At 35.7% G+C, this 16,306-nt stretch overlaps 3 protein-coding genes across 3 annotated transcripts; all 3 read left to right on the top strand.

Moving 5' to 3' along the window:
* The first annotated feature begins 6,458 nt into the window (after nt 1-6,458).
* On the top strand, nt 6,459-7,178 carry LOC143623143 (F-box protein At5g07610-like). The gene has a single exon (XM_077094117.1). The coding sequence runs from the start codon at nt 6,459-6,461 to the stop codon at nt 7,176-7,178; it is 720 nt and encodes a 239-aa protein (XP_076950232.1).
* Nucleotides 7,179-10,837: 3,659 nt separating this feature from the next.
* LOC143623142 (F-box protein At5g07610-like) lies at nt 10,838-12,440 on the top strand. Its single transcript, XM_077094116.1, has one exon. The coding sequence runs from the start codon at nt 11,046-11,048 to the stop codon at nt 12,438-12,440; it is 1,395 nt and encodes a 464-aa protein (XP_076950231.1). The 5' UTR covers nt 10,838-11,045.
* A 2,155-nt stretch (nt 12,441-14,595) lies between these two features.
* On the top strand, nt 14,596-15,801 carry LOC143623141 (F-box protein At5g07610-like). The gene has a single exon (XM_077094115.1). It carries the CDS (start codon nt 14,620-14,622, stop codon nt 15,799-15,801), a length of 1,182 nt encoding a protein of 393 aa, XP_076950230.1. The 5' UTR covers nt 14,596-14,619.
* Nucleotides 15,802-16,306: the final 505 nt, after the last annotated feature.

Here is a 16,306-nt window from a genome sequence, read left to right as displayed (position 1 = left end):
CTATCCACCATTGTCCATCACCACCGTCCACGACCACCTTCCACCACCATCGCCACCTACTACCACCGTTCGTACACCATTAGCAGTTTATTTTAGTAGTCTACAGATGTTAAAAAACAAACAGGTTTTTTCTTGCATACTAAAGATGTTTGATCCACCTCTTTTTCCACAGATGTTTGCAGATATAGTACGAAAACTGAAGACATTTTATCTCTAAAAAAACAAACATTGCCTTATAGTCTCATGCATGAAATGAAATGAAGGGAAGTAAAATATTTTACTCTTCATAAGGATTGTCCTCGTACCTGCAGTTTCACAAACAAGCACATCACCAAAAGTCTCGTTTTGTAATTTGTTTTTATTAAATAATTTTACTAATAAGGTATATTCCATAATAATAAAATGAATTCTTAGAAACAATACGAAAAACTTTATAATTAAAAATAAGTGGAATGACTATTTTGGTCCATCACTAATAGAAAACAATACATTTTTCTACAAATTTCCTACTACAAGTAATTCCAATAAATTTCAAACGACATTTTAACATAAAAAAAAAAAAACTAGCCATAATTTTTCTACAATATTGCAACAACATTGTGACAACACAATATTGTTACTAACTTTCCAATAAAAATTATTTATTTATTGTTAAAATTAAAAATTATTTATTTATTGTTAAAATTAATTTTTTTGTTAGAATTCCGTTGGAATGTTGTAGCAAACATTTTGTAGGAAAGTTGTAGGAAGTTTGCAACAACATATGTTTATAGCATTTTTGTTAGAAAAGTTGTTGAAAAACGGTTAAAAATGATTTTTAAGCATATAATTTTCCAACGTAACATTTTTGCTGGAAAAATGACGCTGGAAAAATGTTAGAAAGTTGGTTTTCCAACAAATTTCCTACGAAATCCGTCATAGAAAAATACCTCATTTTCTAGTAATGCATGTGGTTTGTTAATTTTAACCATTTTGGTCCACCTTAACAATTTGAATCACTAAAGTTTTAATATGTAATAATTTTAGTCAAATTGATAAACACCATCCAATTTATTTGTTAAAACTTCATGCATGCCCCGTTTGAGGGGTATTTTCGTTCACTCTTATTTCAAAATATCCCCCCACCCACCATCATCATTCATGCAAATCGATTTAGGGGCCTTATAGCGGAAAGAAAAGCTCGCATGAAGTTGTATCACTATTTGGACATGGTTTGCCGGAAATGCGGGATTCCCAGGAAAGCTCTTCAGATCACCAAGAATTGTGATTGAATAACCCAGGTCACCGATCATCGAAAATCTATTGGTCCGTGAACTCTTCTCTGGAAAAACATATTTTGTCGGTAAACGATCTCTAAACCCTAGCTATTGTCGGCATTATTCGATCCACTGTCTGAAATGTGTTAATTTAATCTAGGGAAGTGCACGATTGTGACACCCCGCTGGTTCATCCGCCATCTTCATTGTAGTATTACCATTTAGTCCTCTGAGGTCGACTGGGTCTGTTAGGAAGCCATCATTAGCGTTTGTTTTGCAGCACCACCACACAGTTGACGTCATGGTTGTTTGTACGGGTGCCCACCGTAAGGCCCCAAATAACTTTTCGGCCGGTGGCAGATTTATGGTGGTGGAAGGATTCAATGGTTTTGGAGTTTTAACTAAAAGTGTTTGTGGTATCTCAATACTTCATGATGACTATTGAAAACTAAACCCCTTTATACAGTGGAAAAAATATAAAGAGATAAGAGTTAAGTGTCATTTTAGTGCATGTGGTTTGTCTAATTACGTAACTTTGGTACCGATTTTAAATTTATTGCAAATGGCTACCTCACTTTTCTCAAACTTGCCATTTTAGTACTTTTTTCTAACCCCGTCTAACCTTGTCCGTTAAATCGAGGGTAATTTAGTAACTTCACTATTTTATTTATATTTTCCTTTTCTTTAAAGGTCTTCCCCCTTTTAATTCTTTCAAAACCCTAAATCCCCTTTTACTCCAGATTGAAGATTAAACCAAGATTGAAGATCAAGTTGTGATGCCACCATCAACAACTACTAACCACCGTAGGTCATCACCATCACCGGTAGCCACCATCTCCGACCTCCACCATCGCCGGCCTCTGTCTCTCTTTCTCCACACCAGATCTAGCCAAAAACCACCGCATACTCATTAAAAACTCTAATCTAGTTTCGAAAACGGGATAGGGTGTCGGAATCGACAACTCTTGTGGTCGTTTTCTCGCTGGAAAACCTGCAACTGTGGTGGTGGTGGTGGTGGTGACAGACAAAGAGAAAGATGATTGTAATCCTCCTCTCTCGTCACAGGCTATGGTGGAGGTGGCCGACGGTCCATGGTGGTGACGAGGGTGGAGGTGGCCGGGTGTTCATGGTGGTGATGAAGGCTTGAAGATGACATGTTCTATCTATTCTTTTCATGTTTTAAATATTAGATGTTATTCATAAATTTAGAGAAGATGGCATAAAAGATTGAAGTACAAGGGTTAGAAAAAAAGTAAGATAATCAAAAGAGAGGAAGACAGTTTTAAAAGAAAAGAAATAAATAAAATAACAAAGTTATCGAATTACCCCTCATTTAATGGACAAAAGTTAAACGGAGTTAGAAAAAGTACTAAAATGGCAAGTTTGAGAAAAATGAGGTAGCCATTTGCAATAAATTTAAAACCGGTACCAAAGTTGGATAATTGAACAAACCAGAGGTATTAAAGTGACACTTAACTCTTTTAAATTATAACAAATCTAATATCTAACCATATCTTCTAAACATATAATTGATATGAAATATAATGCTAATAAATATAAGTATAATCTCTAAGATTAACAAAATGAGGATGATCACGTGAATAAAAAGAGAAACATGGATGGATGGAAATACCCCTCACGTGGGGCAAACATGAGGGGTTTTAAGGGATAAGTTAGACAATGTTGGTCAATTAGACTAAATCGTTATCAATTGAAACTTTAATGACTAAAATTGTTAAAAGGGTTTAATGATTGGACCTTAAGAGTTACAATCAACAAACCACATGTATCAAAATAGAAAACATGAAAAGATATCCGTAAACCAAAAAACTTTTTGGGTAGAATCAATGTTTTAAAAACCGGTATTTTATTTGTACCGGATTGAACTAAAAATGGTACAACCGGTTGAACCGGGTTATACCGGGAGATTCAACCGGTTAACTAGTTTACCTTATAATTTCCTATAAATGTAAATTCAATCAAAGAATAACCCAAAACTAAATGATTCCTATAAACAAAAATAGTCCAAAAGTTATGCATATTAAATAAATAATGCAAAAGCACTCAATCTAAAAAAATAGTTATAAAATTTACACGTTTGAATGTTAATTGTTAGGTTAAAAATATTTTGAAAAAAATGTGGGTTACAAATATCAAAAATTTCTCGGGCTTAAAACCGGTTTGCCGGTAAAAACCGGTATTTTAGACAAAAACCGCCGATACAATGTTCTAGCAAACCGATGAAAAAAATATTGGACTTAAAATACCGCCATACTGTGTGAAATTCGGTTTAACTGGCCGGTTTGAACCGGTTTTTAAAACAGTAGGTAGGAATGTAGGATATGAGTAATTTTTTTTATATATCAATTAGCAATCTTCGAATATTTTGCTGCCGTTCGTCAACGTATTACAATACTCAACTTTCATAAGTTGGAGGTCTCTAAGTGTCTTCTTGCCATTAGGGTTTGTCAAGGAGTACGCTTAATCAAATTAACAACTTCGGTGCTTATGATAAACTTTGTATGGAGGCTTCGAATCAACAATCTGGAACAATAATTGCTTCCAACGCAGAAGTGGCCAACAAATCAAACAAAACCCTTAAAACCTGCTTCTCCCAGGCTTCCATGGAGGATTCTGATTATCATTAATCGACTCAATCAGGAGCATTAATCGGTTCCAACACCGAGATCCTTATCCGGCTTCCTGTTACCTCCATCCTTCGTTTCAAATCCGTATCTAAACACTGGCGATTGCTTTTGAGTAACAGTCATTTAACCCACCGGTATGATAATAATAACCTTTCTAAAACTCCTCGTCTTTTTGGTCGCCCTCATTTAACCCGTTATTTAAAATCTGATGCTCATCTTGCTGGCGATATTTATGTCCCGCTTGATGTTGAAATCAGAAGCACTCCTCCTTTCCGTAGTCTTGATTTCTACTTTAATCATTCTGGTGTCAAAATCGCGCACTCTTGTAACGGTTTATTACTTTGTTTTACCATTCACATTCATGGTGCTAGTGAATATTATGTTTTCAATCCTACCACCAAGCAATTGTCAATCATCCCAACACTCCCCAAAGCCATCCGTTTTATGGTTCTGGCATTCGATCAAAAACACTACAAAGTTGTTTGTATTCTTGGTTTAGATCCTAGCAAGGACTTTTGCCAGATTCAAGTATACTCGTCTAATACGAGGAAGTGGAAGATTTGTATTAAATCGTGGTATATTGGTGAAAAAAAAGAGAAATATGGTATATTGGTGAATTGGTAACCATTTCCATGGTATTGTGAAAGATAGTAGAGAGAAGTGAGGTATGATGTGGCGCTCACGTGACATTATAAAGTAGCAAGCAATATGGTATCCATACCTTTTAGTCTTAGATGGTAAATGAAAACTATCAGTCCCACACGAAGTTTGTGAATAAGTGATTGTCTGATAATGAGCAAAGAATATTCATCTTTCTGCTAAAGATGATGAATTGGGTCTTTTAATACAATCAAATAGAAAGGCCCACGAACGCCTTATTCTAGGAGCATCCTCGGGGCAAATACTTTTAAGCATACATCTTCTAGTTGATCCAAGTCGTACTCTATTTTAATAAGATATATGATACACACTAACTAATAGCTCGTCAAATGCTACATCATAGGCGTATTGGGAATGGAGATAATTGTAACCATATACATATAAAATGGCATATTATAGATTATAAGTTCATAACCCAAGCCCATTTCCATTTAGGACGGAACAGATCTAGTAATTCTATGATTCCAGTTAGAGTAACCACAATAGGCTACAAAACCCAAGGCTTGAATCCATGTGGCAAGAGGCAAACTTTTTAATCACAAATCTCCTTGTTGTGAAGGTAGAATTTGTCTTTAAAGTTTGTAGGAAGTTTGTAGAAGCAAACTAGAAACAATCTAATGATATGGTCATTTCTCTCACATGCACACATATTTATAATTTTAATATTTTTATTGTGGTTTGTGGAGGTTTGTTGTTTTGGAAGAAAATAAGATTTTTGAGAAAAGTTTGAAATATGATGTGACGATGACGTGACGGTTTGTATGAGTTTATTGTTATAGATTTTCTTAGTAAGAGGGATCTTGAATCAAGAAACAGAACCTAGAAACTATAAAGGGTATCCTGAGCAATTGCAATAATCGGATTCATTTAAAAGATATTATTGGATAAATTGATAAGTCGGAGACTAGCAAGCGAAACATGTGGTTTCTTGGTCACGATAAGCTAAAGCTAAAGTTCCATTAAAAGCGTTTTCACGGGTAAAACCTCCTCAAAGTAAAGCTTTTATTGTGTAGATTAAGCTATACAGGAATTCTTGAGCCTAAGAGGAATTCTTGAGCGCAAGAACTTTTGTGAATTATATCATTTTCACTATTCAACCATGTGTGCCACATGTGTTTTCGCTTTGGCAAAATTACTTTTTATCTTTTATTTAACAAACGTAGACACGGGCATGTTACATGTATAGAATACAAGAGTAATTTTTATAACTCAATTAGCAATCTTTTAATAATTTACTGCCGTTCAGTCAACGTTGAAGGGCTAATATGCTAAGCATACACAAGTTTGAGGTCTCAAGTGTCGTCTTGACTCTCTCTTGACGGTTTAGGGTTAATAATAACTCTAGTGTTTATGATAATATTCAAATGATCATTACCATGGAGGATTCCAGTCATCAATCTGGAACCCTAAAAGTGTCGAGGGCCATGGATCATCAATCCACTCAGTCGGGAACACGAATCGGTTCCAACGAAGACCTTTTAACCGAAATCCTTATCCGGGTCCCAGTTACCTCCATCCTTCGTTCAAATCTGCATGTAAACACCGGCGGTTGCTTTTGAGTCACAAACACTTCACCCACCGGTATGATAAAATTAACCCTCCTAGATCTCTTGGTCTTTTTGCAATCACTTATAAAATCAACTTTTCAACATCTAAAGCTACTAATGTTGGCGATATATATGTCCCATTTGATGTTGAAAACAAAAGCACTAATCCTTTCGGTAGTCGTGGTCTAGATTTCTACTTTAATCGTTCCCGTGTCACTATCGTGCAATCTTGTAACGGTTTATTACTTTGTTATACCTTTCAAAATGGTGCTGGTGAATATTATGTTTTCAATCCCACCACCAAGCAACGGGCACTCATCCCATCCGTCCCGAAAAATATCCGTTCTATGGCTCTAGCGTTTCATCAAACGGAATGTGTGTGCTACAAAATTGTTTGTATTCGTGCTTTAGAGCCTGACGGGGACTTGTTTCAGATTCAAGTCTACTCGTCTGATACAAGGACATGGAAGATTTGTGTCGAATCTTTCTCTGCGCAGATATCCAAGTACGAGTACCCGGTTTACTGTAATGGAGCCGTTTATTGGGCACCCGATTATCGTAGTACTAGCAGTAATTTCTTGTACCTCAAATTAGATGATGAACAGTTGAAAATGCTGCCCTTACCGGTGGAGATGATGCCTTATGAAAGAAGTATAATGTATTTTGGGGAATCGAGAGGTCATCTACATTTAATATTTAACACAGATGGCGAAGAACATATTTTGCGTGTTAATGTGTATGAGATGCTGAAGGATCGTTCAGGGTGGCTTGTCAAGTATCGAGTACAACTCGATGGGCTTCTGCATGATTTTCCGTGCCTGGTCTCTCAATATCAGATTCTGGATGATTTCGGGGAAGTGGAATATCCACACCAAAATGATTTTGATGTCGTTGATGTGGTTAGAGGTAAAGAAGAAGATGATACATTCGTGGTGTTGTCATCTAACAGGAAGATGATAAGGTATAATGTTCATAAAAAGAGTTTTAAGGAGTTATATAGGTGCGAAAACTACAACTTGCATCTCTCAGGTTTCCATCGTTACATCGAAACCTTGTCTTCTGTCTAGAAGACAACCAGGTTTGTTTATGTTTTTTCTCTTAAGGTGTTTGAATGTGTTTTAAAGTATTAGTTTATATCTGGACATCTGGTACTATATTGATGGTAAAACTGGAAGGTTTAGTAATTTGTGTTTGTTGAAAACTTTGTTTATGGAGAAATGGATGTTTATTTACTTGAAAGTTTATATTTTGGCATAATTGGAATTTTTGTTAGTTTGTTTGTGCGCCTCTGTTTATTAGTTTGTGTTCTTGCTGTGCAAAAAGGAAAAAAAATCTAATTATTGGTTTTCATACGACAATATGCACATTGTTGTATCCAAATTTATGACTGATGAGCAAGAAGCTGTTCTGGCGTTATTTTGTTCTGTTTGACAAATGTGTTGTAGAATAGGTTTTTGAAATCTTGATGATGGTGCCATATTAATTTGTTTGGCTAGCTGAAAATCATGGTGCAACATCTTATTACATGTGTTAAAACCACTACTATGAATGTAGCAGAGTGTCATTGGAATGACCAAATCTTTACCAGAAAAACCGCTCAAATAATAAAGAGCAAACTGAGACGATGCAGCAGTGTTGGACTGTTGGTAGATAACAAGTGTGATAAGTTTTTGATAAGCTCTCACTAAAATTAGAAATAAGTGGAGGCCACTATAAAGCTACTTATCACATAGTCTCCATGTGAAGTTGGAGACAGGGGCGGACCCACCTTAGTGGGATCGGGGTCCCGAGACACCAATCGCTTTTAAAAATCTAGTAGAGACGATAGATTAGTTTTTTGAAGGACCCCATAAAAATACTTAGGTGGAACCCATTGTATTAAAGTTTTCTTTAGTGTAGTGGCATATCATTTATCTTCCAACCCAAATGTAACAAGTTCAAGTTTCACCAAGGGTGGTTTTCAACATTTTTATTTTGTTTTTCTAATTTTTAACTAAAACATAGTGTTTTTAAGGATGGTTTCAACATTTTTATTTTTATTTTCTAATTTTTAATTAAAACATAGTTTTTAATTTTGTTTAAAAGCAAAGCTTATTTACGTTTTTCTACATTTTTATTGAGTATTTCTAAATTTTATATAAAACTTAGGGTTTTATTTGGTTTAAAAGCAATTATTTTATGTGTTTTTTTATTAAATTCTAATTTAAACTTAAGGTTTTATTTAGTTTAAAAGAAATTCTTCAAAGATAATGTTATAGAAATCAACAAACAATTTAAGGAAAGTTAGATAAGTTAGAAAGAAAGTTTGAGTCTTTACATTATTTAAACAACACTCGCCTCAACCGACCGAAACGACGACTGCCTCAAAAATTCTAATGCTGGTAGTGAATAATGTACACGGAAAAAAAGGGATCCCATTGGATGAAAATCCTGGATCCGCCACTGGTTGGAGACAAAGAAAATCAATCACCTTAGAATAGGAAAATGGATCAAAAAATACAGGTAAATTGAATTTAAATAATCTTAATTATGGATTATTGGCAAAATAACATTCTCAACTAATGAGTTGAGCGCTGACGGTTTTATCTATTAATATATATGTATAAACGAGTCGTGACTAACAGAAATTTAACTTCGTTAGAGTTATGATGATGTGTCATGCATATGTCGCAAAATCACACTTTTCTTATATATATATATATATATATATATATATATATATATATATATATATATATTGTTTTTAAAATAAATATATACTGAAAAAAGTAAAAAGTATATTTAAATATTGTGATGTAGTAGGTTGTATTCATTGTACTAGACTTAGGTGGTGTTTGTTTTTTTAAAAAACGTCTGCGCAGTTTCTTTTGTCTGTGTCGCGCAGACCACGTGCAGATATTGCCACTACTAGAAAACAATACATTTTCTACAAAACGTTCATACAAATTTCCTACGACAAGTAATTCCAATAAATTTTAAACGACATTTTAAAAAAATGCTAGCCATAGTTTTGCTACAATATTGCAACAGCACCGTGACAACACAATTTTTCTATAAGATTTTATTTGGAATTTATATTGCATTTTTGTATTTATTTTTTGTTAAAATTAATTTTTTTGTTAGAATTTCGTTGGAATGTTGTAGCAAATATTTTTGTAGGAAAGCAGTAGAAAGTTTGCACTAACATATTTTTGTTGCAATTTTGTTAGAAATGTTGTTGGAAAACGGTTGAAAATGGTTTTCAGGCATATGTTTGTCCAACGTACCCATTTTGTTGGAAAATTGTTAGAAGTGGGTTCTCCTACGAAATCTGTTGTAGAAAAATGTCTCATTTTCTAGTAGTGAATGTGGTTTGTTAATTTTAACTATTTTGGTCCAATCGTCAACCCCTTAACAATTTGAATCACTAAAGTTTTAATATGTAACAATTTTAATAAAAATGATAAACACCATCCAATTTTTTTTGTTAAAATCCCATGTACGCCCGTTTGAGGGGTATTTTCGTTCATTAGGATTCCATTCCTGCAAATCGATTTAAGGGCCTTATAGAGAAAACGAAGCTCGCATGAAGTTTTATCACTATTCGGACCTAGTTCGTTGTAAATGCGGGATTCGCAAGAAAGCTCCCCAGATCACCAGGAATTATGATTGAATAACCTAGGTCACTGTCATCAAAAAACTATTAGTCCGTGAAAACTCTTCTCTGGAAAAACATATTTCGTCGGTAAACGATCTCTAAACCCTAGCCATTGTGGACATTATTCGATCCACTATCTGGAATGTGTTAATTTAATCTAGGGAAGTGCACAACAGTGACACCCCGCAGGTTCATCCGCCGTCTCTGATCCCTAGCTGCCACCACTCTCCAACTTGTTCACACCAACGCCATCGTCTACATTGTAGTATTACCGTTTAGTCCTCTAAGGTCGTTGGGGACTGTTAGGAAGCCATCGTTATCGTTTGTTTCGCAGCACCACCACACATTCGACACCATGGTTGTTTGTATGGGTACTGGCCATAAGGCCCCCAAATCGCTTTCGGCTTGTGGCCGAATTTATGGTGGTGGTGGAAGGATTTTGATGGCTATGAAGTTTTAACTAAAAGTGTTTATGGCATCCCAATGAAATAAACCCGTCTTTACAATAGGGAAAACATACAAAGAGATAAATCAAAACAAATATCTAACCATATCTTCTAAACATATAATTGATATGAAATATACTTCCAGTAAATATAAATATAATCTCTAATATTAACATAATGAGGATGATCACATGAATAAAAAGAGAAATATGGGTGGATGAAAATACCTCTCACGGATGATTGGTTACGTAGGGACCGTTTCGTTTTTGTAGGTTGGTCCGGCCTATTGCTCTTTCCTTGTGCCTATTTCGCCGTAGGGGGTTGGTTCACGGGTACAACCTTTGTAACTTCATGGTATACTCATGGATTGACCAGTTCCTATTTGAAATGCTGCAATTTCTTAACCGCCGCAGTTTCTACTCCTGCGAATAGTTTAGCACATTCTTTGTTATTACTATGGGGTCCTGTTGGGCAAGCATGAGGGGTTTTAACGGATAAGTTGGACGGTGTTTGTCAATTGGACTGAAATCGTTATAAATAGAAACTTTAATGACTAAAATTGTTAAAAGGGTTTAATGATTGGACCTTAAGAGTTACAATCAACAAACCACATGTACCATAATAGCAAATTACATGAAAAGAAATCCGTAAACCAAAAAACTTTTTGGGTAGAATATGAGTAATTTTTTTTATATATCACTTAGCAATCTTTGAATATTTTGTTGCCGTTCAGTCAACGTGCGTTGAACTTGAAGGACTACAATACTCATCTTTTATAAGTTGGAGGTCTCAAGTGTCTTCTTGCCATTAGGGTTTATCAAGGAGTACTTTGGTGCTTATGATAATCTTCTATGGAGGATTCGAATAAACTATTTGGAACAATAATTGCTTCCAACGCAGAAGTGGCCAGCAAATCAAACAAAACCCTTAAAACCTGCTTCTCCCAGGCTTCCATGGAGGATTCTGATCATCATCAATCGACTCAATCAGGAGCATTAATCGGTTCTAACGAAGACCTTTTAACCGAGATCCTTATCCGGCTTCCTGTTACCTCCATTCTTCGTTTCAAATCCGTATCTAAACAATGGCGATTGCTTTTGAGTAACAGTCATTTAACCCACCGGTATGATAATAATAACCTTTCTAAAACTCCTCGTCTTTTTGGTCGCCCTCATTTAACCCGTTATTTAAAATCTGATGCTCATCTTGCTGGCGATATATATGTCCCGCTTGATGTTGAAAACAGAAGCACTCCTCCTTTTCGTAGTCTTGATTTCTACTTTAATCATTCAGGTGTCAGAATCGCGCACTCTTGTAATGGTTTATTACTTTGTTTTACCATTCACATTAATGGTGCTAGTGAATATTATGTTTTCAATCCTGCCACCAAGAAATTGTCAATCATCCCAACGCTCCCCAAAGCCATCCGTTTTATGGCTCTGGCATTTGATCAAAAACACTACAAAGTTGTTTGTATTCTTGGTTTAGATCCTAGCAAGGAATTTTGCCAGATTCAAGTATACTCATCTAATACGAGGAAGTGGAAAATTTGTATTAATTTTTTCTATGCGCCAAAAGCTATTTTTGACAACCCGGTTTACTGGAATGGAACCGTTTATTGGGCTTCCTCTTGTCAAAATAATTTATGGTACTTCAAATTAGATGCTGAACAATTGCAAATGTTGCCCTTACCGGTGGAGATGATGTCTTATGAAACAAATATAATGTATTTTGGGGAATTGAGAGGTCATCTGCATTTAATATTTCACACGGATGGGGAAGAATATGTTTTGCAAGTGAATGTGTACGAGATGTTGATGGATCATTCAGGGTGGATCGTCAAGTATCGAGTACAACTTTACGAGCTTTTGCGTGATTTTCCATGCGTTCGTCTTCATTACAAGACTCCAGGTGATGGTGATTTCTGGGGAATGGGACATCTATACCAAAATGGTTTTCAAGTCGTTGATGTGGTTAGAGGTAAAGAAGAAGAAGATACATTCTTGGTGCTGGTAACTCGAGGGAAGATGATAAGGTACAATGTTCACACAAAGAGTTTTAAGGAGTTATATAGGTGTGACAACTACAACTTGCATCTCTCAAGTTTTCATCGTTACATCGAAACCTTGTCTTCTTTCAAGAAGACAATTAGGTTTATTTGTGTTTTGAAATGTTCAGTAAAGTATTGGTTTATTAAGGTGGTGCCTGCTAGTTTGTTTTATTCACCTCTGTTGTTCAGGCTGTAGGGATTGCTTATTAGAACATGTTATCTATCTACTTATTAATTTTTGTATAACAATATGCACTTTTTTAGTATCCAGATTGTGTGGTTTTCTGTTTTAGAATTAGTAGTATTATTACCCGTGCAATATCTGTTTCTTCATGGTAAGAGTGGGTAACATGATCAGTAAAAAAGGTTTATAGGCCAAAAAGAACAGACACGTCAAATGAAGAACATCAACACGAAAGCAATGCCGAATGCTTTGGTTATCGATTATCATTTTTGCCATTTTAAAAGAAAAATAGATTATCATTCTTATTTTCTGGATCATAACTCAATGGAAAGATTGTTGTGGTTTCCAGTTCACTGCTCGTATTAATTGACAAACCTAACAGGTATCCCAAATTTACTAAAAAGACTTTCAAAATATGTACTTACTTGTGATGGCCAGTGGTGCAGTGACTGCACTATAATCTAGATATCACGAGAATGTTTAAGTTTTGTTATAAAGTAGTTAATCAGAAACCATACCAATTGTTCAAGCATATGATGTTCTTGTCGGTCTGGCGAAGCGCGCAGGTTGGGTTAGGTGTAAGGTTAAAATGGGTTCAGGTCATACTAGGTTCGGGTCAAAACAAGTTGCTTTTAATAATGTATCATTTCGGTCTGGACTAAGACAAAAAATAGTCGATTCAATAGCCATTTACTCAACTCCATTCTCCCTGCATATTTGCTCCAGTAAACAAATTAAAGGCAAAGACCATGGTGTACGTGGTGGTTGTAGTGGTAGTTGTGTCTATGGCGGTGTGGCTGCATCAGTAGGAGGGTGGCGCTGGCGGCATTGGCGTTTTAAGATGCGTTGGGGGTGACGAACGGTAGATTGTCAGCAGGGCTGTTCAAAAAGCTCGGGGCTCGAAGCTCGGGCTCGCTCGCTAAAAGCTCGAATAAAACTAGGTGAGTTGGATCATTTTTGTAACCGAGCCAAAATCGACCTAGGCTCGGCTCGATCATGGCTCGGCTCGTAGGCTCGATCTTAATCTCGTTTAACTTCAAAATCGAGTTAGAGTCTTAGTTGAGTTGTCCGTTTAATTTCGAGCCCGAGCTCGAAACCACCTGGCTCGACTCGAGCTCGGCTCATGGTGACAACAATGGGCGTTAGCAGGTATTATCGAGTTACCCATTTTGACCCGTTATTTAATTTGAATCAACCTATATTGACTTGTTGTGTAATTTGAGTAGACCCAAATTAAGCAATGTGCTAATTTTTTTAAAACCCAATTAAGTCAGCCCATTTATTAGTAATAAGATTGGTAATTGTTAACAAGGACAAAATGTTCACTTTAAGTCCTTAACAAGTACAAAATGTCCATATGGAGTAAATATTTGAGTTCCGATATTTATTGACTGATCTGGACCAAGTATTTAAGTTCTAGTTGGTGTATCACTTTTAGGCTTCGATCTTAACATAGTACTCGAGTATGAAATAACAAAAGGATGGAAGAATGCGCGAGTCTCGTTTCTATATTGATAGTAACTCAATTTGTACCCCGCGACGGTGAATTAACACGCATTCGTTTGCTATGTGTTAAGTTCGTTACAATCTCTACACTAAATTTAAAAAAAAGTAATATGTCAACGTAGAAAACAGTATCGACACTCTTATAGCTTATAATAAGAAAATTAACGTAGTAAAATATTAAATATGGTATTGGTAACACTTATTTCATAAAAAATATTTTAAAAAACCATCGCTAAACATAAAAGGTAAATTATGAGACGTTCAAGACAGTATCGAGACACATATACGATTAAAACAGTAGCGGAACTCGCATAACTTATGATAAACAGTTTAATATGTTTTAATAAGCAAATATGGTACTGGAAAAGAAAAGAATTTAACATCCTTGAAAAAAAACATACGGTACTTGAACAAAACAATATTGACACTCGTGTGACTTATAAAAATAAAAATAAAAGTAAAAAACCAGTAAGGGCTACTATGCTAATCTTACATAAGTTTGAGGTCTCAAGTGTCTTCTTGCCTTGGCTCTCTCTATGGATTAGGGTTAATCAATCCTAATTGCCGCCACAAATTTACAACTTTGGTGTTTATGATAATCTTTGTTTGATCAATGATCATCCTCCATGGAGGATTCCAATCTTTAATTGACAAAATCAAAGAAACTTGCTTCTTGCAGTCTTCCATGGATCATAGATCATCGAATCAGTCGGGAACACGGATCGGTTCCAGCGAAGACCTTTTAACTGAAATCTTTATCCGCCTCCCCGCTGCCTCCATCCTTCGTTTCAAATCCGTATGTAAACACTGGCGATTGCTTTTGACTAACAGTCATTTCACCCACCGGTATGATAATTATAATAACCTTTCTAAATCTCATGGTCTTTTTGCAAGCAATTATAAATTCATCTTTTCAGAATCTATTGCTCATCGTACTGGCGATATATATGTCCCGTTTGACGTTGAAAACCCAAGCACTCCTTCTTTCGGTAGTCTAGATTTCTACTTTAATCATTCCAATGCCAAAATCCTGCATTCTTGTAACGGTTTGTTACTTTGTTATGCCCGTCGCAACCATGCTTATGGACATTATGTATTCAATCCCACCACCAAGCAGTTGGAAATCATCCCATCTGTCCCCAAAGGCGTCTGTTCTATGGCTCTAGCATTTCATCAAACACATTGTATGCACTACAAAGTTGTTTGTATTCTTGATTTAACGCCATACGTAAACTTGTTTCAGATTCAAGTCTACTCGTCTGATACGAGGAAATGGAAGATTTGTATCGAATCTTACTTCGGATCTTTCTATATGCCAAAACCCATCTTCCGCCACCCGGTTTACTGGAATGGAGCCGTTTATTGGGCTCCCTCTACTCAAAATAATTTATTATACTTCAAGTTAGATGCTAAACAGCTGCAAGTGATTCCCTTCCCAGCGGAGATGATGTCTTATGAAACAAGTATAATGTATTTTGGGGAATCAAGAGGTCGTCTACATTTAATATTTCACACGGATGGCGAAGATTACGTGTTGCACGTGAATGTGTACGAGATGATGACGGATCATTCGGGGTGGTTTGTCAAGTATCAACTACAACTTGATGCGCTTCTGCGTGATTTCCCATGCTTGATCTCTAAATATGAGGCGTCTGTTGGTTATGGGTCCTGGAAACGTGATTTTCAAGTCATTGATGTGGTTAGAGATAAAGAAGAAGAAGACACATTCTTGGTGTTGTTAACTCCTTTTAAGATGATAAGGTACAATGTTCACAACAAGAGTTTTAAGAAGTTATATGGTAACGAATGTTACTTAGTTAATTTCTCAAGTTTTCATCGCTACATCGAAACCTTGTCTTCTTTCTAGAAGGCAATTAGGATTGTTTATGTTTGTTTACAAATACTAGTAATGGTTTGCGTTTGTTTCAAACTTTGTTTATTATCAAGTTTTATCTGCTTTTTGTTCTAGAATTCATAGACATTAACGATGCCCATATGATGAGCAAGAAGCTGAAAGGCTTCATGGTTCGCTTACACGTTTTACCCTTGAAAGTCAAACAACATATATGTGTTCTGGCATTTAATTGTTTGATTTGGCAATGGTTGTGGTAGAATACGTATCTAATATCTTGTTGATGGTGCCACAATTAACTTGATTTAGTTAGGTTAACTGTTAACATACAAAATCAACTTGAATAGTTTTGCCGATAATAAACCGGAAAAAAAGTAAGAATAATGATCTAGAATCTCACTGGAGGTTTGAGTAGTTTAATCTATATCTACTGAAATCCCACCCAAGTTTTTAACCTCTTTTGTATTACGATACAATTTGTCGATAGAATCGACAAATAGAAGTACCTATGAGAAGAAGA

This window comes from Bidens hawaiensis, unplaced genomic scaffold (genome assembly GCF_021521415.1).
Source record: "Bidens hawaiensis isolate Kalapana, Puna unplaced genomic scaffold, B.hawaiensis_p1.1 tig00003356_1, whole genome shotgun sequence".
NCBI classification, from domain to species: domain Eukaryota; kingdom Viridiplantae; phylum Streptophyta; class Magnoliopsida; order Asterales; family Asteraceae; genus Bidens; species Bidens hawaiensis.
This window is presented reverse-complemented; position numbering and strand designations above follow the sequence as displayed.

Coding starts and splice junctions, on each gene's coding strand:
- LOC143623143 (XM_077094117.1), top strand. CDS start 6,459: ATGGCTCTAGCGTTTCATCAAACGGAATGTGTGTGCTACAAAATTGTT.
- LOC143623141 (XM_077094115.1), top strand. CDS start 14,620: ATGGATCATAGATCATCGAATCAGTCGGGAACACGGATCGGTTCCAGC.
- LOC143623142 (XM_077094116.1), top strand. CDS start 11,046: ATGGAGGATTCGAATAAACTATTTGGAACAATAATTGCTTCCAACGCA.